Source organism: Euprymna scolopes, chromosome 13, assembly GCF_053919585.1.
Source record: "Euprymna scolopes isolate OS-2025 chromosome 13, ASM5391958v1, whole genome shotgun sequence".
Lineage (NCBI taxonomy): Eukaryota > Metazoa > Mollusca > Cephalopoda > Sepiida > Sepiolidae > Euprymna > Euprymna scolopes.
In genome coordinates this window covers 57940644-57966282 of record NC_136494.1, presented here as the reverse complement: position 1 = coordinate 57966282, position 25639 = coordinate 57940644, and the positions used below count along the sequence as shown (strand labels likewise).

General features: G+C 33.2%; 1 protein-coding gene across 1 annotated transcript in view; it reads left to right on the top strand.

Annotated features, from left to right (window-relative positions):
• The window catches only part of LOC145292044 (5-formyltetrahydrofolate cyclo-ligase-like), a 39051-nt gene extending 27199 nt beyond the window's left edge, over positions 1–11852 (top strand). Inside the window, exon 3 of the mRNA XM_080138069.1 lies at positions 3966–11852. Within this exon, the coding sequence (XP_079994195.1) occupies positions 3966–4222 (257 nt within the window). The 3' untranslated portion in view covers positions 4223–11852. The remainder of the gene's footprint in view (positions 1–3965) is intronic.
• Positions 11853–25639: the final 13787 nt, after the last annotated feature.

Below are 25639 nucleotides of genomic sequence, written 5' to 3'. Positions count from 1 at the left end.
ATATTTTCTGCAGAAAGTTAGACACAAGGTCAGGTGAGGTTTTGAAAAGCCAGCACACAAGATGAAGTGTGCTCTGGCCTACAGAAAATGCCTGAGCAACTCTATATCGGCATTCCCTAGTAGAGGCACCCCAGGTGATTCGGAAAAAACCAATTCCTTCTGAGAGAGAAAGTAAAGCGTGGGAGGATCGAACTTTGATGGCTCAGCAGAACCATACCCCAGCCCGACAGCAACAAATCCACTGTTGGACTGATTGTCGAGGACGTATCTTCGGCTGGTACAAAAAGTATTGCAAATGCAAAAACTATCAATTTTATTTTTAATGATAATTCACATTGTTACAGGAATGGCCATAAAATTTAATTACCAAAAGAGGAATTTAAGAATTCTGATTGCTTTATGAGTTAACAGCAGGAATACCCATTTCAAGGCAAGTTTATGGATCCACTGTTAGCAAGGGTGATCCAAAAGTTCCGTTTTCATTCGCTACTACACACAGATGCATGGGAGAGTGCCACTACTTTCCCACTTACTCTTGATCCTCACATGATACTGAGTGTTTAGAAAAGAGGCATAAAATCTTTTTATTTTTTCTTGGTACCAATTTGTAATTGGCGTCACTTCTCATGTGCCTTTCTTGCAACTATCTTACACCTTTTTTATTTACTATTCTTTGATAAAAAATGCAAAGGTGTAATATACTAAAAAAAATATTTAATTTTAAAGATCTTATTAAAAAAAAAAATAAACATAGTAAAATGTTTACTACTACATAATAAAGAGTTACCACCTTCCCTCCATCCACCTCATAATCAGTACTCCTTTCTCTCGGCCTTGTTACTGATTTTGCACTTCTATCTCTTAGTTAATCTTAATGCTATCTGTATATTTATAAAGTTGTGCCATTTATCTTTATTGTTTTCATATTGGTATAATATGTAGTTTTATTTATGAAGATTTTTATATTGTGGATAAAAGGCTTAGCATTTGGAGTGAAGAGTTTTTCCAGTTCTTTTATTTCTGGTGTTCTTTTACTTCTGCAATTCTTAGTTTTCACAATTTTCCTGAGCAATGCCGGACCACAAGTATTGCTAGTTACTTATAATTCTAAAAGTTGAAAAAAAAAACAATCAAAAGTAATACTGAGCAGAATCATTCTCAAGAAGCTGAAGATCGCCTTAGACAAGACACTTTGGAACGAACAGGCTGGCTTCCGACAGGACCACTCATGCATGGACCACATCATAACCATGCATAATCTGGAGACTGTTGAATCACTATGGCTTTCCTCCAAAGTTTGTCACTATCATACAACAGATGTACGAGGGTGCCACCTGTCAAGTGATCCATGACGGGAAACTGATGGAACCTTTCACCATACAAACTGGCGTCCGTCAAGGTTGCCTGCTCTCACCAATATTTCTGGTGGTGGTCGACATGGTCATGAAATGATCCACGGCAGGACAGAGGACGAGTATCCAGTGAAATTTTACAAAACAGGTGGAGGACCTGGACTGTGCAGATGACATCAGCCTCCTTCCATACAGGTTTCAAGATGTGCAGGAGAAGTTATGTCATGTGGCAGAGGAAGCTGAAAAGACTGGACTCCAGATCAACATCGGGAAGACAGAGGTCATGAGGGTAAATAACAGAAGGCAAGATCCAGTGCAACTACAACAAGAGAACATTAGAGAGGTTGACAAGTTTGTGTACCTGGGCAATGTTGTCAGCAGGGATGGAGGAACAGATGAGGACATCAAGCGCCGGATAAGCAAAACCAGACACGCATTCAGCATCTTAAGACTAATCTGGAGAACAACAACTCTCTCACTCCGGAATAAAATCCAAATTTTCAGCACCAATGTGAAGTCAGTTCTACTGTATGGCTCAGAAACATGGAGAGTGACCAACACCTACAAACTCCAGACATTCACCAACATATGTCTCAGAAACACCCTAAACATCAGATGGCCAGAGACTATCTCCAATGAACAACTGTGGGACAAAACCAACCAAACTCCAATGGAGATAGAGATCAAAAGACGAAAATGGAACTGGATTGGCCACACCTTGCAGAAGCCTGCATCCAAAATCACCAGGCAGGCCCTTGAATGGAACCTGCAAGGCAATTGGTTGCCCGAGGCAGACATGGAAAAGAAGCAGGGCTGCTGGAATGACATGGGCTGAACTGAAGAGGACCAGCCAGAACTGGGTCCATTGGAGGAGAGTCATTGCGGCCCTATGTTCACCCAAGGAATCAAGAGGCCTAGTAGTAAATAATTTAATTACAAAATTAATCCACCAGAATACATTTCAATTTCTTTGTAAACAAGTTGGCCATTTTAATCATTTTTCATTAGTTGGAAAAAAGAGAATGGATTACTTTGTGACCCCCGGAAATTTGAAAGGAATTTGGAAGCCTTTAGACTGTCAAATAGAAAGTTATGTTTTTACGTAAATATTTTTAACAAATCCACATATATTAAATCTGATGCTACTAGTCTGTCAGAAAATATTGGCTTCCTGACTTAAATACACTAAACATTGATGTTATTGTTTTTTTTTCTTTCCTTTTGCAAAATTCAGTCGTATTCTACAAAAACCAAAAAAATTCTACACAAAACAACCAAACTAAGCAAATAAATATTTGATAATAGAAATAAATAATTTGAAGCATAAAAACTTTTGCCAACATACTTGAACCTGAGAAGGGCTGATATGCTGTAAAACAGCTAAACCCATGTATTAAAAAATTGAAAGTTTTAGAAATTATTTGCAGTTTTATAAAAAGTTAAAACATGTCTTAACAAAATTGGTTATAGTTTTGTAACAATTTGGTTCAATTAATTCATGATAATTTAATGATCAAAGTATGCTGTAAGTAAATGTACCTATGGGAATACTATTTAAAATAATAATTTGATAAAAAGCAAAAAGGAAGGTCTTGCTTGAAATTAAATGAAAATAAAGACTGACAACACCTGCTACATATAGATAGTAATAAATAAAACATAAATAAACAAATAGCAATGATAAAATATAACAAAAACAATGATAAACAGTCTATAAAAAAATCAATAGAAACAATAAAAAGCAAAAAGTAGTAAATAATGTGGCTGAAACTATTATCAATAACCAACACAATTGAACATTTTTATTTTGCCAGAGTTTTGCTTGAAGGAGGTATGCTCCCTAAATTCTCTAATGTCTACAATAAAATGCACAAGATGAGAACACATGATAAAAGTTAAACTGAACAATTTAATGCTGGAATGCAACAGGAGTATGATTCAGTTAAAATAATAAGTTTCTTTTCTCAGAGTCAACATCCTCCATAAAATTAATATTTGTTAAAAGTTCAAAGTTCACTTATCTGTTTGTATAGTTTTTCAACCAACATTGTATTTTTCTTTCTCAAGCATATTTTTCTTAACTGTTTTTTTATTATTAAGCCATCATTTTTCTCTGATCACTATTCCACAACGCTGCGAGTTCAAAGCCAAAAACTCTTTGCTAAAACACAGTGTAGTCTGCTTTGCTGTTCTAATTTCATTTTTCTCCTTTCTTTTCCCATGCCTTCTCATATCACTACACTCTCACCTTCACCTCCTCTTACAAAAAAAAAGAAAGAAAACTATTCAAATTGTAGGCCACAATAAATACTCTCTCTCTCTCTCTCTCTCTCTCTCTCTCTAGTGATGTTAAGGAAGACAGAAAAAGAAGCAGACAACCTGTCTATTTTACCTTCCTCTTTTCTCATCTCTTGCAACACACAAGTGCATGCATCTGTTTACCTTCAAAATTCTTTTACTTTTTCTTATTCCATTTCAAATCTGATTGCTTCTTCTTCTTCTTTTCTTTTTTTTTTTAAATTTACATATATTCTTATTTTTACATGGTGAATTTGCTAAACACGTCATAAAAAAATACTGAAATGTAATTTGATTAAATTTTTTGCTTTTCAGGTGGTTTGGATTTAATCATCATGCCTGGCTTGGCCTTCTCCTTGGCCGGTGCTCGACTTGGCCGAGGAAAAGGCTACTATGATGCATACCTAAAGAGATGCTATGAACACGGCTACAAACCAGTGACGGTGTCGTTGTGCTTCCACCAATTATTGTTTGACAATATTCCTGTGATTCCTGGTTCTGACATGTTTGTTGATAAAGTACTTTATCCTGATGCAGCCGATTTGATGGACAACATCAACATTCTGCGGTGAAAATTTGTCTTTGAAATCAATCAACACAACTTGAAAGACTCTAGGAAACTTTTTTAAAAGGGTTTGGAATATAGACTCCTCAATGTTTTATGGACTTTGAAGTGTATGTGTGTGTATGTGTATATATAATATATATATATATATTGGAAATTTATTTCGGACAGTATGTTATATGTATTAAGCTGCTATTTTTATGTTATTGTTGCACTCACATTACTAAATAAGTGATTCTTTAGTCAACACGGCTGGAAGATTTGTTGCGAAACTTAGGAGATGAGTTATTTGTGCAATTTCATCTTTCTCTGGACATAAACTCATTAGTCAAGTGACCCAAGATGGCGCCCATGCTTTTCTGAATTACAGGTTCAAATCCTGTACATGTCTCCTTTTTTACTTTGCAGTATTCTTTGCTTAATTCCAGGTCTGTGAACTAAATAATTGCTTCTTTAGTAATATTATATGTACAAACAATAATAGAAAAAAAATAAAAGCAACTTAATATATAACATATAGTAGGATATAAAAATATGTATTGCAATTAAACTATACAGAATTTTCCTTGTTTCATCCTCATAAAGATTAATACCATATATAAAAACACCTGATTACATCAATTCCACGCATTTTAGCCTGACCAATCCTTACAAGGATGAAATGCAGAAAATTCTATGCAGTTTAATTGGCATACATATATTTCTATAACTTACTACCTAACTCTATTCACATATTGAGTACTGTTGAAGTAAATACTGAAAATCTGTGCATAAAATATGTCTCCTTATAAAATGTATCTACATTTTATATATATATATATATATATATATATATATATATATAATGTGTGTGTGTATAAAGAGAGGGAGAGAATGGTAAAATAAAAACAAATTCAGGTGTTTGGTGTTGCCATATTGCAAAAAAAAATCATAACTTAAATGAAAATTTTAAAATTTATGGACAATTTGTAAGTCTTTAAAATATTGGAACTGATAAAATGGAGAATTATTGGTGATAATTATTCAGACAAATTTTTAAAAGTAAATTTATCAATTTTATTTATTTTTTTTAAACATATCTTCAAAACCTTCTCTTTATTTTTTTCGGCAACAATTTGTTTAATTGCTGTATATTACTTAGCAGTAATATACTTTTGAAGTGAAGTGCAGGTATACGAATTCCCAGGTGCAGTGGATTATGCAGTATTATTGATGGGAGATGATCTTAGGATCAGATAGAGTTCCACATGAAAAAATGATGTTTGATTGGATGGCTTGTACCATGTAGGATAGATTTTAAACAGTTTCAGTGAAATTGAACTGTATTGTTAAATATAGCTTGAATAGCTAGCGGGAGTAATGGCAGACCGCATGTCTAGTTGGATGCAACTTTTAGTTAGGGAAATATAAATCCAATGGTTAGGTCAATAAAATGTATTTCAAGTTAAAAACCATTAAAAATTGCATTCAATGAACCAAATGCTGACTGTTAAGAATGCTTATGGATAACGATAGTACTCCGACCTAAAAAAAAAAAAATTCCACCAGAGTCATCATTAGTAAAGTTAACAATGCTTTCTGCAATCTAACCATATTTCATGCAAATAAACTTTAGTTTATGCCTTACTTGTCCACCAAGTTTCCGTTATGAATGTTCAACAGTTTTTGTTTTATTACAGTTTACTGACATGTGACTTTCGTGATAGTCTCATCAGTATAAGGTGTAACCTTGAATGAGCTTCATACATACCGAATCATAACTTCTCCTGTCAGATATTTATCCTTAGGGTTATCTTAAAGACAATGTCTATCTTTTAAACAACACCCAGGTTATTTCTGAACTTAAGAGTCCTCACAACCAAAATTAGGGCACATTTTGTAGAGGGAAGGGGAGGTGTTGCGCTTTAGCTAGGATACTCATCCTAGGATATGGTTCATACTGATGAATTATTTGGAACCTGTAAGTGACCACATTCTAAAATGCTTCAAAACAATCCAAAACATACTGATGAGGTAAAATGTGTGCAGAAATAGATTGCATTACTCAAGTTCTTAGCTTAAATCTGTATAGAATTTCATGGGGTTTAACTCTTCAAATATGGCTCTTAGAATGAGAAAAATCAATTCCAATTTTGAAACTATATAATCAAAGCTCTTTCATTTTTTTCTCATTACTATCAGAAGTTCCAAAAAATGGTACATGTCCAATGCACAATCTAATCTCCAGCAACCTCACATTGGCATCTTTAGGCAGAATACCTAAACAGCTGGAAGATGCCGAAGTGAAGACTGCCAGATGATTAATTCAAAATGGCATTCTTCTCCCCCCTTCATCATGTTAAGAATGGCTTTCTATTTACATATTGACATAGCATGTTAAATGTTACTTTTGGTTTAAACATTTTTTTTCTTGATTTAATGAATTTCATACTTTCATTAAAATTTGTCATCTTCTGCCAGCTGATTGATATCTTCTGTAACCTACCTGAAGATGCCAACACAAAATTGCCAAAGACTAAGTCATAAACTAGATAAATACCCCCCAAATTTTGGAGGTGAAATTTATGCTCTCTCTCAAAGATCCATTTAAAGTAAATATTACCCCTTGAGGACAATCTGCAAAGGTAGGCATCATTATTACAATTTTCATCATTTTGTAAGTGTCGAGATTAAATAATGTAGAAATAAAATGGACGAAAACAATTCTTAGGAAATAACAATTTCAAACGATCTATTTAAAACGTGATACAATGGATGAATCAACTACGATGATATTAGATTTAAAAATTCAAGATGGATGCTATTAACATGGTTTCACAACACGGTTATGAAACCATGTTAATAGCATCCATCTTGAATCCACCCCATAATGTTATGTCTGTCTCAAGAGCAGACAACTCTGTTTCAATGTTTCTTGCCAATGGAAGATAATCTCCATTCAATATAATTCAAGGTATGGAAATATCTTTAGATGGAATTTTATTCTCATCTAACAGTAGACTTAATTACAATTGACTCATTCTTTACATATGTTGTTCACTCCAAAGTTTCCCAACAAATTATCCTACCTTTCTTGCCCTTCTCTCTTTTTGAGATGTTATGTGATGTCATGTCCGTTTCTGGCTAGAGCAGTTTCAGGTGACATTTGAGTGCATACTCACTAATTCTATGGTGTTTCCTGCGTAGGTGTGATGATGAAAATAACAGTCTGAAATGTGCAAATAACAATATCGTCCTGCAATGTAGGTGAGGGGAGGGAACAAAAATTAAATATTTATTTAAACTTTTATATATTGTGATTCGCAATGTAAGAAACTTTTTCTTTTTGATTACTCAGTCAACAAAGTTTGTTTTAATTATTTTAAGCCTCATAACACGTATAATTCATTGATTAAACAATATTTCATCCAAAAAAATAACAAGATTTTTTTCTGATTCCAACTTTGATTGCGTGCTCTTTTAATTTATATCAGGTTATTTATTTCCCTCCTACAGTGGGAAGATGTGACACAAGGGTCAGAAAGTGGGATTGAACAGCCAATGCCCTAAAGGAAATGCACTGGCTTGCAAAATATGCCTGGGCAGTTTTTCAGCATTCCCTGGTTGGGGTGCCTCAAGCAAGTAGCAATAAACTAACCCCTGCTCAAGAATAGAATGCAAAGCTTTGGAGGGTGAACCTCCTAGGGCTGTTCAGGACCAGCAATATACTGCTGTCAGCAGGGAAAAACCATTTCAAAAATAGCTTCCACTCTGTTGGCTTTGGTGTTGATGGAAGAAGTCCCTGGATATGTTATATCAAGAGGCATTATATTATTCAGCTAGTCAGATTATATTTTATTATTCTTTATGTAAATACAGTCATATCCTGCTACGATGTGCAGACAGTTTCAATCATATTTAATTTCATCAGGCAAAAAAAATTAAAAAGGTTCCAAACTTTTTCAAATTTTGAGGAGAGAAAAAATGCCATGACTGGCATGAAGCAAAATTAAAGTTTTCTCCTCTCCTCCAAATTTGAAAAGGTCTGGAACCTTTTTAATTTTTCTTGCCTGATGATATCAGATATGATTGAAACGGTCTGCACATCATAGTAAGATATGATTTATTTACATAAAGAATAATAAAATATAATTTGCTCTCTTTGATTGCGCACTATCAACGACCCTTGTTGAAATTCAATTATTCTTAACTTTTGGATACGTCTCGGGATTAAAATCTTTAATAACTTTTTTCTGTCAAATAATGTTGATATGAATATTTAAAATTTATATAAATTTTAAATTGACATAACAAATAATGGACACTTTTTATAGAGAAAAGACAATTTGATCGCTCATTCCCATAAATATTGTGATTTATTTATAGAGCAAGTACTTGTTTGCGATTTAAATTTACATTTTTGATATAATTATCAAAATGTAAATTTAAATAGCTTTTTTTTTTTCTTTTTTTTTTTTTAATATTGGCCAGTTTGTGATTATGATAGAAAGAATTGATTACATGGACTGTATTGGGTGCTTTCAAATGAGATATTTAAAAGAATTTGAAGTTACTAGAAGTTCAGCCTGTTTTTTTATAGAAATGAAAAGTATGTAAAATAACATTTTAAAAAATTAAACTTGTGTGTTTGTAAATTGAATTCTGTTCTTTTTGTTTTATGACCAAGATGCTTATGAAGACGGCGATTTTTTGAATAATTATTTGCTTTTGAATAAAGTTATTTTTAAATTGTATTTAATGTGTGATTTCAAAACTGAGTAGAATTAAGTTGAAAAAATGCGTTTTGTTTTTATTGAAATAAAATCGACTAGAGTTGCTTCCCTTTGCATCAGAAGTGAAAACAACCCACTTATGCTTGAGCACAGAAACTTTAGTAAACTCTGACGTAAATATATCATTTTCTGTTAAACTTTAATGGGAATCAATTTGTTTTATTCATTTGAAACGCATAAAACATTCTTTGCATTTCTTTTCAATATTTCATGTAATTCCTAAAACCTTTTTATCAATGCATGTTTTTTTTTTTATATTTTTCTCGTTTTTATTCTAAATCTTTATAAAAAAATTTTTTAAAATGTTGAAATTACTCAATAAAACAATTCAGCAGTACTGGTTGAAAGTTTAGGTAGAAAAATTAGCAAAACCACCGGTATTGTTTAAATCAATTATTGCATGCAACATACCAAAGTAGGCTTGAGTGAAACTAGTCTTGCATATCAGGGCAGGCGTGTTAAAAAAAAAATAATTTAGTTTTATCATTAATTTTTTTTTTATTAATACATTTATTCAAATATTCTAATATATATATATATATATTATATATCTTGTGAGATTTTAAAAGTTGGACCTAGATAACATTGGAGCTGATATATCAAACTTGGCTTCTAACTAGCGATTTTCCAGTTAGTACCAATAGTAACATTTATTATTGGCACTATAATAATGTGATCTGCTACAATTTATATAGTACTGCTCGGCTAACTGGCAATATGGAAAGTTTTTAATTCTAGCTGATTAATCAAAATCAGCAAGGGGAAAAACTCATATTTTTCATTGAAGAATGTCAAATAAGTTGTCTCTTTCAGCAATTTTTGCTCTTTTTTTGTATAAGTTTTTAAAAATATGCAAGCAAATAAAAATTAGAATGACTTCACTGCATTCCAGACAACGCCAGGGCATACTGTAGTTGTATATTTGCTTTTGTGTATCATAAGAACTCATTTAGGATATCAGGAATATCGGTTTCAAACAAATGTTCATGGTCATAAATATTCGCTTATTTGGTCTCTATTGCCTTTGGTGATTTTTTTTTTTATTCATTTTTGATTCATTTTGTTATGGCTTTGCAGGCCGGTAATAATCAAAACCAGTGGTATAATTCACACAAAGTGTATTAGCAATAGTATGGTGCAGAAGTATACATTATGATTTTGGAGGCCGTAACTGCCGCAAATTGCTATATTTATTGTCTTTGATCACCTTATCTCATAACACTTTAAAGATCTTTCTCCATTACAATTGCTCATTAAAAGTGAGTGATAGATGAACAGAACAGTTTCTTCGTTTAAAAAAAAATTAAATTTTTGTCTTTCAACAGATGATAGAATTGCAGTTTCAAAGTGGTTTTGTTGTGAAGAATGTTGTTTGGGTTTAGAGTGCTACTAAAAAATAAAACAGATTTGACAAAAATCATCTAACTAAATAATGAAAGATTCTAGGTCCATCGTGACATAAGCCACCATGTTATGATGACACTGTGTATAATTTTGCTTATAATCTGACTAACCACCAGATGTAATAACCAATGACATATACATTTTTAGGGATGAAAGGGAATCCATGCAGTCTCTGGGTTTGTTACAAGTTGTTAAAAGATTAAAAAAAATTTCATAATTTTGCCAAATAAAAGTATGTCTATCATTACATAGGATTTTAGCTTCAAACAAAAGATTTAGTGACACACAAATTGTTTTAGTTAATGTTTTTTATTTTTACTATTATTCATACATAAAAATGTTTGTTTATGCGTTATAGAAATCAACATTCAAATAAGTTTCAATAAGGGCTAAATTTTCCAAAGAAGCTAATAATGTCATTGAAATTTACCTTTCGATTCTGTCTGGTGTCACTAGATGCATAAAATAATTGAAATATATTAAAACTTAAAGAAACGAAATTCATTTTTAAAGATTTTGTTTTATAAAATAAAATTAAATAAAATATCTCTGAAGAGTGTATATAAAAAGGTTTAAACATTTACATAATTATTTTTAAGATATAAAACAAACGAATTTGTTTCGATTTATTAAAGCTGTTTGCTATTTTACATCTATAAGAACAAGTATTTTTTAAGAAAACACCACAGTGCTAAAAGTTGTTTTTTTTTTTTTAAATTACTTGATCTCATATTGCAAATCTTATTGTTAACTTTTCTTTTAAAAGCAAAAATTGTAAACGTAATGATATTTGAAATTATTTATGACTAGCAATATATATGTACACAGGCAACACCAAGTTAATACTGCTAGTTTAATATATTTGTGGTTGAAAAGTAAATTGTCAGAAATATCAAAATGTCTATCTGGAGGGTTTTCTTTTTTTTTTTTTTTTCCAAATGAATTCTTGCGATATTTTTCGAAAGATATGCAAACAACAATAGGTCAACAGTGTGTACAAATGTAATATATTTCTATAAATTTGTAAAACTCCTATCTCTTAAAACTTGAATTAAAATGATTGAAATAAAATTTAAAAAATAATTTAAACAAATATCAATTAAGAATCAAAGATGTGTTAATAAGGTTGGGCTGTAGCTTCTCTTTAAATTTTAAAGATTTCCTAAGATGAAATTTTAATTTTATCTCATTGAATTTTTTTTCCTTTCAGCAGTTTTTCTGTGTTTAAATATTTTGTGTGTGTGTGTTTTTTTTATTATTTAGTTTTTTTTTTTTTTAGAATTAAAAATTTTTTTTACTTTCCGTGATTTCTTTTGTGTTGTATCATCGTGTTGTGCTGTACTGCTGATTTAGGAAGAAAAATTGGAAACATTTATTTTCTAAAAAAAAAAAAATATGAAAAAAAAAGAAAAAAAAAAATTTCAATTCTATTTTCTGCAATAAAATCTTGATAAAAATATTCACATTTGTATTTTAATTTTTCTTTTGGAATGTGTTTATTATTTAAAAAGAAATTTTAAAAATGGTCCTTCGTTATTGTGGTGAAAATTGAAATATTGAATTTCAAGTGAAATCAATGGTATCTAATGAATTGTTATGTAACAGTAATGAAAATATCCAAAAATTATGAAAAACGATAAATCAAAAATTTATTAATGAAAACAGTTTGCAAAGACAATTAGTGAAGATTAGGTTTTGCTAAATTGGCCAAAGATTTTTAGTTTTCAGAAAATATTCTGTTACTCTTCGGTTTCTTTTTCGCAAAGTTCAATTTTCACTAATTGTCTTTAAAAACCATTTAAATGGTTCAGTTTGAAATTCTGTTTAGGTTCCTGAGTTTGGCACAAATATCCCCAGGTTCAAAATGTTGCACTTGAAAAAGGTTAAGGATTATATTGATCAACATGTGGAGAAAAAATAATTATTCACAGTGCAAATGGGTCGCTATCATTTGTTGCATCAACAAATGTGACGTGCTAGAAAGCAAAAGACTATTAAGAAACAGTGATATAACAAAATTATTTAGTTTATTAACAGATTGTTTAGGACAAACATGAAAAGACAGTTGCAAGAGATGTAGTACATAAAGAGTACACAAGAAAATCCAGCAATGAATCATTTACGGAGAGTACAATTATTCCCATAACAGTAAAAAAATGCATGTTATTCTAAAAGAAAAATAAAGGGAAATGTGTGTTGCACTGAATAAAAACATACATTTCCACAGCAATGGTATATCTTGGTAGAGTGGCCATAAAGAGATATGTCCTATCCATTCATAGCCAGAACTAGAAAATAGGCCAAAGTGTCATTTTCATTCTCGACTACGGAAAAGCACAAGTGTCCTAAAAATCTTATAGCAATATTTTTTGTGGGTTAATTTCTCTTCAAGATCTTGGAAAATAGTAATTTATGAAACTAAACTCTGAAATAAGGACTCTATACACAAACTTTTTTCTTGAGGATCAGTGTTAATTTTGTAATGAACCATGACTATATTTGGTTTAACGTCCATTTTACATTCTGGCATTTGACAGTTTTTAGAAATTGACATTCAAACTAACCCTTTTTGACCGGGTCTTTATTCATTCCATTTTCTTTTCAGTCCATACTAAGCACTTCAACCCATTTTTTTTCTTTGCCTACCCATGCTTATTGAACCTTCTATCTCCTGTTCTAGATCAACTAACCCAAGAACTCTCCTCCATTCTTTCAATGCAACAATATCAACAAAGTCTCCTGTTTTGTACACATCACCCTGTACAGTACAGATGTAATATTTTTCTGAGGTCATCAGATCTAAGTTTGTCTATCGTATCATTCTTATATCATTTCTCCCCATGTACACTAGGGCAGGTCGATTTTGGAACCCTGGTGAGGCAATGGTGATGATAGGTGCGGTTTGACATAGAAAAGACCTACACAAAATATTTTTCTCAAAATCGTTATCTTTGCTTGAGAAAATGACTTTAAAAGTTGAAAAATTGAAGTGATTAAAAGTTTTTCGGTGAATTATCAAGAACGCCCAATCGTCAAAACAATCTGTTAAGAAAATAGAATCATTATTTAGAATAATTTTTGAACTACATGTTTAAATAAAATGAGTGAGGATAATGAATTATAATATATAATAAATATTAAGTGTAAAGGCAAAATTATGTTTTTTAAATAATATTGACCAAAGTTCGCTTTTTCATTTCAGGAACTTTTTTGGGTGGAAACATTTTAGATTTCACCATCGCAAAACACGCTCATTATTGATATTGAAAATTAAGGTTTGTTTATTATTTAATTTCAAAACATTACGATTTGGGTTACTTATTTCGAAAGGAAAAACGAAAAAGACTTGTTTAAAATATATATTATTATAAGAGTAGGTAGTAGTTTGCTTGAAGCATTGTTGATAAATATATAGAATTTTTTTAAAAGCCAAAAACAATGTGGAGAAAGACTGGAATCATGAAAGTAAAGAATTGAAAAACAAACAAATGTAGATGGGTATGCTTGAGTAGAGGAGTGCCTAGCCGTTTATTCGTGTATCATTCTTCACCTCAATGTATAATTATTTATAACCAAGTTGCTGGTATGTCCGGTGTATGTAAAGTCCGTGGGTGGTATGAAACTTTGATTACTTTTGAGAGAAAGGGACCTCTCTTTTTCAAAATAGAAGACGAAAGTAGATTTAAGATGGCGGAAGAGAATGTGACAGGACTGCAGAAAAAGGTCAGGGTCAGTTGGGGGTAATTTTATTTTACTTATTTATTTTTTTTATTATTTCTGTTGTAAGCTTTGGTTATATATATATATATATATATATATATATATATATATATTATTTTTCTTTTATTTTATATAATATTGTATAATTTATTATTGTTATTATCATTATTATTATTATGCTGACAAGGGGTTTCATTCTTTACAATAATAGTATCGCAGTGAAGATTCATGATCTATTGTGTGAGAGGGGGGAGAAGATAACAGTGTAAGGCCTTATTTTATCTCTTTTTAATGTATTATTATTATTATTATTATACATATATTATTATTATTATTATTATTATTATACATATATATATGTTTTATACTAGTTTGTATTAAATATTAAATTTTTTTTTTTTTCGATGCTGTTGTTGATGCTTTTATTTTGTGTTCTTTTGTTTATAGTTTTTTTTTTTGTTTTCTTTGTTTTGTTTTATCTTTTATGTATCTGTGTTCGTGTGTTAAGAAGGTAATTCGGGCTTATTCTTTTATGCATTTATGTTTTTTATTTGTTTTATTTTGTAGCTATAATACTCTGTCCTTGTTTACGTATATAGGCACTTATATATTTTTATTGAAATATGCAGTACCGGGTAAATTATAGTGTAAGGGAGATAATTCTGTTTAACTTTATTATTTGTGTCTTTCTTTTCTTTTTTTTTTTATCTTGCTAAAGTTTAGTAAATATATACATACTATATATATCTACTACACATGCACAAACGCCCGTACATAAATACACATACACACAAAAATGTGCGTATACCATACGTACATACCATATGTATACTATATTCAGTGAATTATAGCGTAAGGGAGATAACTCTGTCGAACTTAATTTCTTTTACTTTCTTTTTATTTAATTTTTTCTCTTTAGGAAGTTGTATTGACTTGCTATAAATATGTTTTATTTTCCTGGCCTGCATATATTTTATATATATATATATATATATACATATATCTATATCCTTAGTGGCTACAATATTATTTCACACTTTATGTATGGGTATTTACTTTATTTTCTGTGTTTCTATTTATTTATTTTTTTTCATGTTTGTTACATGCAATTTTTTTTTCTAGGATTACATATACTTTTAATTTATATATATATATATATATATATATATATATATATATATATATATATATATTTTATTGTTTATATGTTCTATCTTGCTGTTGCTATGCGTACCCTTATTATTTATTAATTCTATATACTTCAATTTATATATATATGTATTTTTTCATTTTTAGTATTCATATATATATATATATATATTTTTATTATTGGAATTTGTGTATTGTCGTTGCTCTGATTTGCTTGTAATGAGGGGGTCAAAGGATAAAGGGAGATCTCAGTTCTAGTCTGTTATTATATTTCAAGTGTCTGCAGTGAATTTAAACATATTTGTTTTATAACAATGTACGATCCCGATACCGATATGACAGGTGTCCCTTGATCGTACCTTGTCTCGTTACAAGTTGGCCTGTTGATCGTCCTTACCCACTGTGTTTGCATATAAGGGCGCTTTTCCTCTCGATCGAATCGTCTTTCTTTCCATGTGTAGGGAGTCTTCGGGTACATCAATCACTCCGCTGGTCCTTGCGGCTTGCTGAAAAATCAAGAGTCCTCACCACAACAAACAGAACTCCGGGTTATAACAGTAACAAACTATTGTTTTCATAACAACTACTGTCTAATTTGAGGCAACTGACTATAGCATTGAACGATGTAAAACCAGACCAGTAAAGTCACAGAGTTCCCATTAACACAGGCTAGTTCCCATCATAACATCAGGTCCTGAAGGGCTCCCCAAATCGGGAGCGCTGGACAAGCCCAGCTGCTCAGTTTTCTGGCTACGACTCCTCTGCTGTTTAGAAATCCTTTTTCTAAATCTGACCCCTTTTTCCCCACCTCTCCTTCAGAGAGTGGTTACAAACACCTTTCTTTCTTTCTCTTAGAGCTTATCTCTACCAAACCTCAACCTCAACCCCCACCTGCACTGAGGTTTTTACTTATTACCAATTAGGCGTCATTAGTCACCCCAAGTCGAACAATGCTTGGCGGCGACCCCTGCCCTTGACCCTCCATCCTTCATACCTATTAACAGAGGTTTTTAAAACAACCTTTTCGTTGTTAACAGATATATAACAGCAATAAGATAAGAACAATTATCATTTGTTTTTTTTCTCTTTCTGACAAAATCCCATAGACGTTTCTGTTTAAACAATATCAAACCATCATCATCATTAGAATTCAGCCGTGCAAATTCCTCTGAATTCGTGTCGACTAGCAAGGTCACTCGGCATCGTCCGGTTCCCATCGGGTCACAGTTTTATCTTTTTTAATTTGTTTTTCTATTAGGTTGACACAAAAACAATGTCATTTTTTGACGTTCATTTGAATGTCAAAAGCATTATTTTTGCACCAACCTAATATTTCACATCAAATTCTATTTGAAATTTTTATTAAAATATGGTAATACTCCAGTTTTATATTAAAACAACAACAAAAAATAGTCCATACAATTTTATTCTACACATTCTTTAGGAAACATAACCACGTAAATTTTCAAGTTTTTCTACTTAATAAAAATACTTTGCAGACAATTAGTGTCAAATTTTAATTTCTTTTTAGGGAGTAATTGTTTTTAAGCAGTGTTTTTCTTCTAAAATTATAGTTTTAAAATCAGATAACCCACAAAGATTAATATAAGTAAATAAGGAAACTCCTTTAAAGGTTTTTCGTTATGTGTACATCTATGTTATTGTGCTAAAATAACTTCGTTATTTAGAAAGCCATTCTTAATATGGGAAGGAGGTTGTATTTGTAACTATTCTGTACTTTCACCTAAAAATTTGATAAACAAAAATTTTATAAAAATTAAATTTAACTTGAAAATACTATTAAAATTAGCATAGTAACATAGATGCACAAGCACTGGTTTTTCAAACTCTAAACACTAAACACTCGTTTAAAATGGCACAGCTACAGCAAGAATAAATCTCTTTATGGATAAATTCATGTTATCAAAGGCGGAGCTAAAATCTGCTAAAAATGTCTAAACTAAACACTATTATGCCTCTGATTTTGGTTGATCCTCTCTCTTCAATACATCTAATTCAACTTTACAAAGTTTTTCATTATTTCTTATAACTAGCACTTATTTTCTTACGTATAAAACTGGAAGATAGCCTAATACAGTTTCCTTCAGTTATAATCCATTTATTTATTTTACTGTTCGGATTAGAATGTCAGTAAAAGCACAACGTTCAGTTTTAACCCGTGGTCCACAAAATTTGCTGGTCCACCTTGTCATTTGGATGAAACAGTACCCCCAACTTCACGACAAGTCACTCAGTTTAGTTATTTCCTCGAAAACAGTTATCCCCACTTAAAAAATAGTGAAATTTCTAAGTTAATTGCCAAGGAAATAATTAGTATTCGGCAAGCAGTCAATCCACAATTGCTCTTGTTAAGGTAACATTATATAGGAGAGAAGGTCAATATATTTTGCTATAAGAGGGCCAAACAGATTGACAGGAAATCTCTTGCAACAAAGTGAAAAGAATGAAGGAACTGCAAGACAGACTGTTTGATATATTTTCTTGTAGCTGTAAACTTTCTGTTTTGAGATGTGATGACTTTGCAGTAAAGTGCAAGACAGAAAATTGTCAAACAAGGCGCATAATCTGCACTTGTCCTTCTAAGAAGGAGGTAAAATTAATTTTATAGATTCACCTGCAATTATGTTACTTTTTTGTGGAAAATAAAATAATATATTGGTATTTATTATGTAATCTGGCTTTATTATTAAACATGCAAATTTTCCAATTTTCAGGTTCCACTAGAAGAACTGCCATTTACAGCAATTTTTAAATTAATTGATGAAACAACAAAAAGCCTAACAACATTTACTGGTCCTTTGGGGAAACTTTGTATCAATAATTATCAAGATTTGTTTCAAGTAGAATTCTAAAAAATTAGTATCCCTCCCGATCATCATTATCTGACAGCAGAAGAAACAAGTAATTTAAGTGTGAAGACCAGAGGCTACTTTTTGAGTATGCTGTTGGCATTTCTTGTGGAGAATTTAACTTAGAAAATTGGGCCCTTGAATCAAGCAAGATGGCTAACATAAGCCACAAGATTAATGTGTTTATGGACTAGAGTCTATCCTCAAACACTATGATAAATTAAACATTTTGGTCAAATTTATCATCCAAATGTTTGTTCATTAGGTAAATAAATATTTATCCATTAAATTTTATTAGTTTTCTTAATTTATCCAAACAATAGTTAGTTTTATTCATATTACATCGCAAAAATATAAAAAAAAATAAGTGTTTTCAAATAATTTTTTTTGTGTTGTTTTTTCCAGAAATAGTGAACAACTCAAAAAAAAAAATTAAAAGATTACTGCTATCAATTTTGTAGCCACACACTGGTCAAATTTGATTGATTTTTTTTCAAAAAGTTGTATATGGGCAGGAAGCAAGACATAGACACATTATTACAAAGTCATTGTGCCAGCAAATTAGACCTTCATTTTCTTTGAAAGGAAAGTATACAAAAAAATTTAGTTCTATTATAACAGTTTATATTATTGCGTTTAATAAAAAATTAAAATACATGGTTCTGTAACTTGTATCAAGTTGTTATATTGTGAAATACATCTTCACATATCTTTTTGAATTGTGAAATAAAAGACTTAGTTGTTAATTAGCTTTTTTTTTACAATTTTTGTTTAATCAATGCAGTAAAGTTGAGATATTTTGCTAGGTGTGATTTATAATTAAAATTATAATTCATGTATATACTTTTCTTTCAATGTATTTCATATAAATATATCAATTTTAATCGAATATTTTATAAAAATTGTGAAATTTCAAAGGCAGTGTTGTGAAAAATGCTATGAAAATGAAGGATTTTTCAGCATTTTTCTACACGTTTTTTAAAATCAAATGCTCAATTTTCTGTTCAAGATAGGAATCTAATTTTTGGTATTAATGTATATCAACATTAACAATGCATAATGAATAAAAATGCACAAGACAAAATAACATTATAGATGGATCGGCAGACGGTACGTCTCGTAGGGAAAGATCGTCTCCCGGTCCTTTTATTTACAAAAGAACAAATTTCAAGACTGTCGCGCCCTCTAGTGGTAGTTCATTGAAGTGCAAGGGAGATAATCCGTAGTTCATTGAAGTGCAAGGGAGATAATCCTGTCCAATATATTACATCCCTTCAATCTTACTCTGGATCACGAACATAGTCTTCAAATTTTTTTGGTGTCTCCGAATACGCCCTGACTTGCGAGAGGGTGGTGATGCCGATTTTTCTACCACTGCTGGAGTCTCTGCAACCTCTTCCATATGCCTGCTCTCAGGTATTAAACTTTCCTCAGGACTGTCGGGTGTGCTGGAAACTTCAGGTGTGCCGAAACTCTCAAGATTCTTTGCAGCATTATCTGCTTGTATCTCAGGCGTAAGTTCCACTGCTACTGGTGATGAGAGTTTCACAAGCTGGTCCACATGCCTCCTTACTAGCCCTCTACCGGTTTCCACTTCAAAATTCACTGCTCCCAACTGTCTGGTAATGGTACCTTCAATCCATCGCTGAGTAGATCCATAGGTACGCACAAGCACAGGATCGGCTACTTTAAATTCACGGAGCGGCACCATTACCTTGCTCCCCCTTTCCATTTTATTTTTTACATCCATAGCCTTGTACGTGTCTGGCTTTGCCAAATGAAACGCTGTTCGTAACTGCTGTTTGAACATCAGCTCGGCAGGAGAAACCCCAGTTGATGAGTTTGGAGTTATCCTATAAGTGAATAAAAATCGGTTCACCTTGGTTTCAAGTGTTGCCTTGCCGTCTGTATTCATCCTTTTAAACGCTTCCTTGAAGGTGCGTACACTGCGTTCTGCTAGTCCATTCGAGGAAGGATGGTAAGGAGCTGTGAAAATGTGCCGAATTTCATTAGCATTCATGAATGCTTTGAATTCTTCACTTGTAAAACAGGGACCGTTGTCACTCACAATTAATACCGGTAGTCCATGAGTTGCGAAGATCCCTCTCAATTTTTCAATTGTGGTCATAGCAGAAGATGATTTTGTAATGCAAACTTCAGTCCACTTTGAATGAGCATCCACTACTATCAAAAACATGTGCTCCAAAAATGGACCCGCATAATCTAAGTGGACTCTCTCCCATGGTGAACTTGGATATTCCCAGCAATGAATGGGAGCCTTGCCGGGGTTGCTTTGATAATGTATGCAGGTTCCACAAGCTTTACCGGCTCTCTCAATATCTGCATCAAGATTTGGCCACCACACATAGCTGCGAGCAAGGGACTTCATTCGCACGATCCCTATGTGTGTCTGATGTAATTGCTGCAACACTTTTGTTCTGAGTATAGCCGGAATTACTACTCTACTCCCCCATAATACGGTACCATCTTCACATGTCAACTCTGTCCGTTTGTTGAAGTAGGGCTTCATTGCCATGTCTGGAATACACCTACTCTAGCCATTCAGGATGTATTCGTACACCCGACTCAAAGTAGGGTCTCTTCTTGTCTCCAATCTTACTGCCGCCACAGTCACTGGAGCATCAACCAAGTTCATCATGTGTATCCTGTTAGAATTAGGTGTGACATCTTGCTCCTGCACACTGATTGGAAGACGACTGAGGCAATCTGCATTTCCATTAAGGGACCCGGCACGATAATCCAACCTGTAATTATAGGCAGCCAGAAATATGGCCCAGCGTTGAACTCTGGCAGCAGCAAGAGAAGGGATCGGCTTGTTTTCAGCAAACAACCCCAATAACGGTTTGTGGTCAGTGAACAACGTAAAATTATTCCCATACAGATATTGGTGCAACTTTTTCACCGCAAAGACTAGGGCCAGCCCCTCCTTCTCAATGTGTGCATAATTCCGTTCTGCCTCAGACAGCGTTCGTGATACGTAGCATACTGGTTTCTCCCTTCCATCTTCCATTTTGTGAGCCATTACAGCTCCCAGTCCATAGGGAGAAGCATCTACTTGCACCAGAATCGGTCTAGATGGATCAAAATGAGTTAAAAGAGGTGCAGAACACAGCATTTTCTTTGTTTCTTCAAAAGCCCTTGTTTGTCCAGCACCCCATACCCAGGGAGCACCCTTCATCATTAAGTTATGAAGCGGTTCAAGTATAGTTGATAAGTTTGGCAAATGACTATGATAATAGTTAAGTGCCCCTAGGTAGGCTCTTAATTCTGTGATGTTTTGCAGTCGAGGTGCCTCTGTCATGGCGGCTACTTTGTCTGGAAGAGGCGCTATGCCTTCCTTACTAATTCTGAAACCCAGATATGTCACTTCAGGAAGGAAAAACTTGCACTTACTTCTCTTTAATTTTAATCCGGCCATATCTAGAGCAGCAAATACACTGTATAAATTCTTCAGATGACTACTGTCATCACTACCTGAAACCAGGATGTCATCCACACGCACCTTACAAAAAGGAATGTTCTTCAATCTTTTGACCATCTCCCTTTGAAAAATCCCTGTAGCACTGTGTACCCCAAATTGTAGTCTGGTGGGCTGGTATAATCCTTGGTGAGTGTTTACTGTTAGCAGTTCCTGGGTTTCTGCATCCAATTCCAGCTGCTGATAGGCATGGCTCAAGTCGAGCTTGCTAAATTTTTGACCCCCTTTCAAAGTAGCAAATATATCTTCTGTCCGAGGAAGAGGGTAATAGTCACATGGTGATGCCCGGTTTACTGTTTGTTTGTAATCTCCACAGATCCGGATGCCTTCATTATTATTTTTGGCAACCGGTACAATGGGGCAGCCCACCTAGAGTATTCCACTCTTTTGTAAATTCCCTGGGTTTCCAGGCGATCTAGCTCCTTTTCCACATCCGCTTTTATGGCATAAGGTACTGATCTTGCCCGACAAAATTTGGGACTCACCGTTTTATCAATGGGTATTTTGACCTTAAAATCCTTTAAACACCCCATTTCTTCACTGAACAGCGAATCAAATTCTTTTAAAAGCCTTTCCAACCTCGAAGGGGAATCTTCCTGGTATAAAGGAAACATGCTTCTCCAATCCAGCTTTACCTTATTCAACCAGTTGCGGCCAAGCAGTGTCGGTATATTACCTTTCACCACCAGCAAAGGTAGTCGATGCTTTAACCCTTCCTGGATTACTTCCACGTCTGTGGTCCCATGTGGTTTCACTAATTCACCAGTGTACGTTCTCAACTTGACATGGCTTTCCTTTAGATCACGAACTTGGCCAATTTTATTGAATTTTTCTAGGCTCATTACTGTGCATGCAGCTCCAGTGTCCACTTCCATGACCACTTTCTCTTGATTAATTAGCAGTTCCACTAATACTGGTGGTGTCCGCAGGTTAGCAACTGTGTGCAAGTCTAGCCTTTCCATATTTATTTCCATTTCTTCACAACAATTTTCCTCCACATTGTTCACCATCCTGCTTTCCCTACCTTGTTTTGCGGCATTAGGAGGCCTGCTCTCTTCTTGCCTACACTTCCGACGAGTATGCCCTATTCGCCTGCATTTAAAACATTCCTTGTTTTTAAACTGGCACTTGTCCGCTTGGTGGCCAGTGCTTCCACAACGATAACACTCTCGTTTTAATGGTAACCTGTGTACGGACGTTTCACTTCCACTCGACTGTGCTCCCAACATCAACTTGGAATATTTCCTTGCCGATTCCATAGACACTGCTATTTCAATGGCCTTGTGCAAAGTTAGCATTCTTTCGCCCAGCAAGCGCTCCTGTATCTTCTCATTTTTCACTCCCACAACCAAATGATCACGTATGTGTTCATTTACTTTTTCTTCAAAGTTGCAATGTTCCGACATTTTTCTCAGTGTGGCCACATATTCACTAATGGACTCACCTTCTTGTTTGTCTCTCGTGTTGAATAAGAAACGTTCATGTATCTCGTTGGGGGCCGGCCTGATGTGCCTCTCCATCAGAATACATAGTTCTTCAAATGTTTTCTGCTCTGGCCTGTTTTCGGCTAAACCCCTGAGAATAGCATAATTTTTTGCCCCAATAACCGACAAAAATATAGCACGTTTCTTACCTTCATTCAACACATCATTGGCAGTAAAAAAAAACTTTACTCTCTCAATATAGTGCGACCATTCTTCTTCCGCACTATTCCATTCTCCAATGGTGCCTAATAAAGCCATTTTTATCCGCTACTCGGCAACTTTTCCTCGTTCGATTTGTTGTGGGTGTTCGCTTTTAATTTTAAATTGTCTTGTTACTCCTCCGCATTATTCGTTCTTCGTCGCCAATTAATGTATATCAACATTAACAATGCATAATGAATAAAAATGCACAAGACAAAATAACATTATAGATGGATCGGCAGACGGTACGTCTCGTAGGGAAAGATCGTCTCCCGGTCCTTTTATTTACAAAAAGAACAGATTTCAAGACTGTCGCGCCCTCTAGTGGTAGTTCATTGAAGTGCAAGGGAGATAATCCGTAGTTCATTGAAGTGCAAGGGAGATAATCCTGTCCAATATATTACAGGTATATGTTCTTATCACATCAAATCCCAACTATCATCACCAGTGCCATGTTGATTTTCTGAAAAAAGTTTCAAATCGACCTGCCCTAATGTACACATGCCTGATAGACTCTCCTCTTGGTTGACAATGATAATGCTCTGCTGGTTAGTAATGACAGAAGTTTCCTGAATTTACTCTATCCAAATTATTGCAATCACGCTAACACCAGCTCGTCCATGTGCTCCAATTGTATTAGCAAAGTCAAAACTTCTTAACCCCAATAACCTTGTCATCCAAATACTTTCTCTGTATCAGCAGTCTCCATTGTCTTACACACAAATTAGATATCATCTCTCAACTTATCAGTAATTCCACTTCTTGTGTAGGCAATGTTTACAAGTTACACAGAAAATTGAATTGCACTCAACTTCCTTTCCATAAACTGAGCAGAGGACCTTTCCTCTTTCTGAGAGCTTTCCAACATATAATCATTTGATCTTTGTAATATTTACGCTTGGCTTTTTACTTTCAGTCTTTAACTTAACAAGTAAACTTGCCATCAGTATCTTTTTTGCATGAAACTCCCTGAAGAGACAAAGCAATGAATTTAGTACAAAACCTTCATGTACTTCTACTTTAACATTAAAGCTAATCACTAAATACAACTTTTAACATTTCTGTGCAGTGTTTGAACAAGCTTCGTTATTTATTTGCCCCTATTTTACACAAAAACCTATGTCTTTTATTATTTAGGGGTTTTATATTTAATCTAGAGATTCAGAAATATGGACTGAAAAATTGTAATTAATAATTGTCCAAAATACGGCAAAATTAATTTAATTAATCGATAAAATTAAAAGAAACTATTAAAAATGTGGGAGGGGGGAAGATAATCGATCTAATGGATACTGTCAAGGACTATGGAATTGGTTAAGTCCCGTTCAAATCATGTTGTATTCGATTAAGCACTAATGCACTTGAAAAAGTTATGAATCTACTTTTAAATTCCAAACTATGAGCAAAATTGCAACTTGTGTTCCACTAATCATATCACAATGGAGATTTAGTATCTATCTCTATCCAGACTATATTATTACTATCTTTCAATGCTAAATTCAAATGAGGTGTGGGGTAGTCAGTGGCATATTGTCAGTTTTTGCTGTCCGGGGGGGGGGTCGTAAAATTTTCCCCCTAATTATCTGTTTTCAGCACCCACCTCCCGCTGGCATATAATTACATGTTTTTGCCCCTACCATTCCGCTGGCACCTTTCTGCTAGCGTATAATCACATGGTTTGGCCCCCCTCCCGCTGGCATATGATTATCTGTTTTCCCCCCATCCCACTGCTGCCATATGACAACCTGTTAAAACTTTCAAAATTCCAAAACGCCCTCAAAATATTTATTTTCATTGAACTAATGTTTACACAATTCTCCTTTTTTACATTTTAATTTAATTTAACAATTTCTTTTCAATAATTTGAATAATAATAAGTATGTAAACTGAAGGGAATTATGTAAACGTTAATATGAAACAAAAGAAACCAAATATTTTTTCAAAACAAAAACGTATAATTCAAATTTAAAAAAAAATGTGAAATTAAATTAATTGGCTACACAAACAAATATAATAAATTTAAATGAGAACATTTGGACACCTGAAAATGTTATGAAATGATAAAATTATTTTTATTTACTTTTTTGTTGTTAAAGTCCGAATTTTCGCTAAATAACATGGCTGTGTCAAAGAGAGGATTGTCCGGTGTAGTTTTCTTTTCTTTTTTTCATAATGTTATTATTAAGAGGCCGAGCCTCTCTAAGAGAAAAAAATGTCTTGTATCAGCACTTTTTGAAATCCTTGTGTGTAATCGTTCGATTTAAGCGCCAAATTTTAGAAATTGAAAGTCACACATTTTAGAAAACATTTTTTATAAATTTAAAT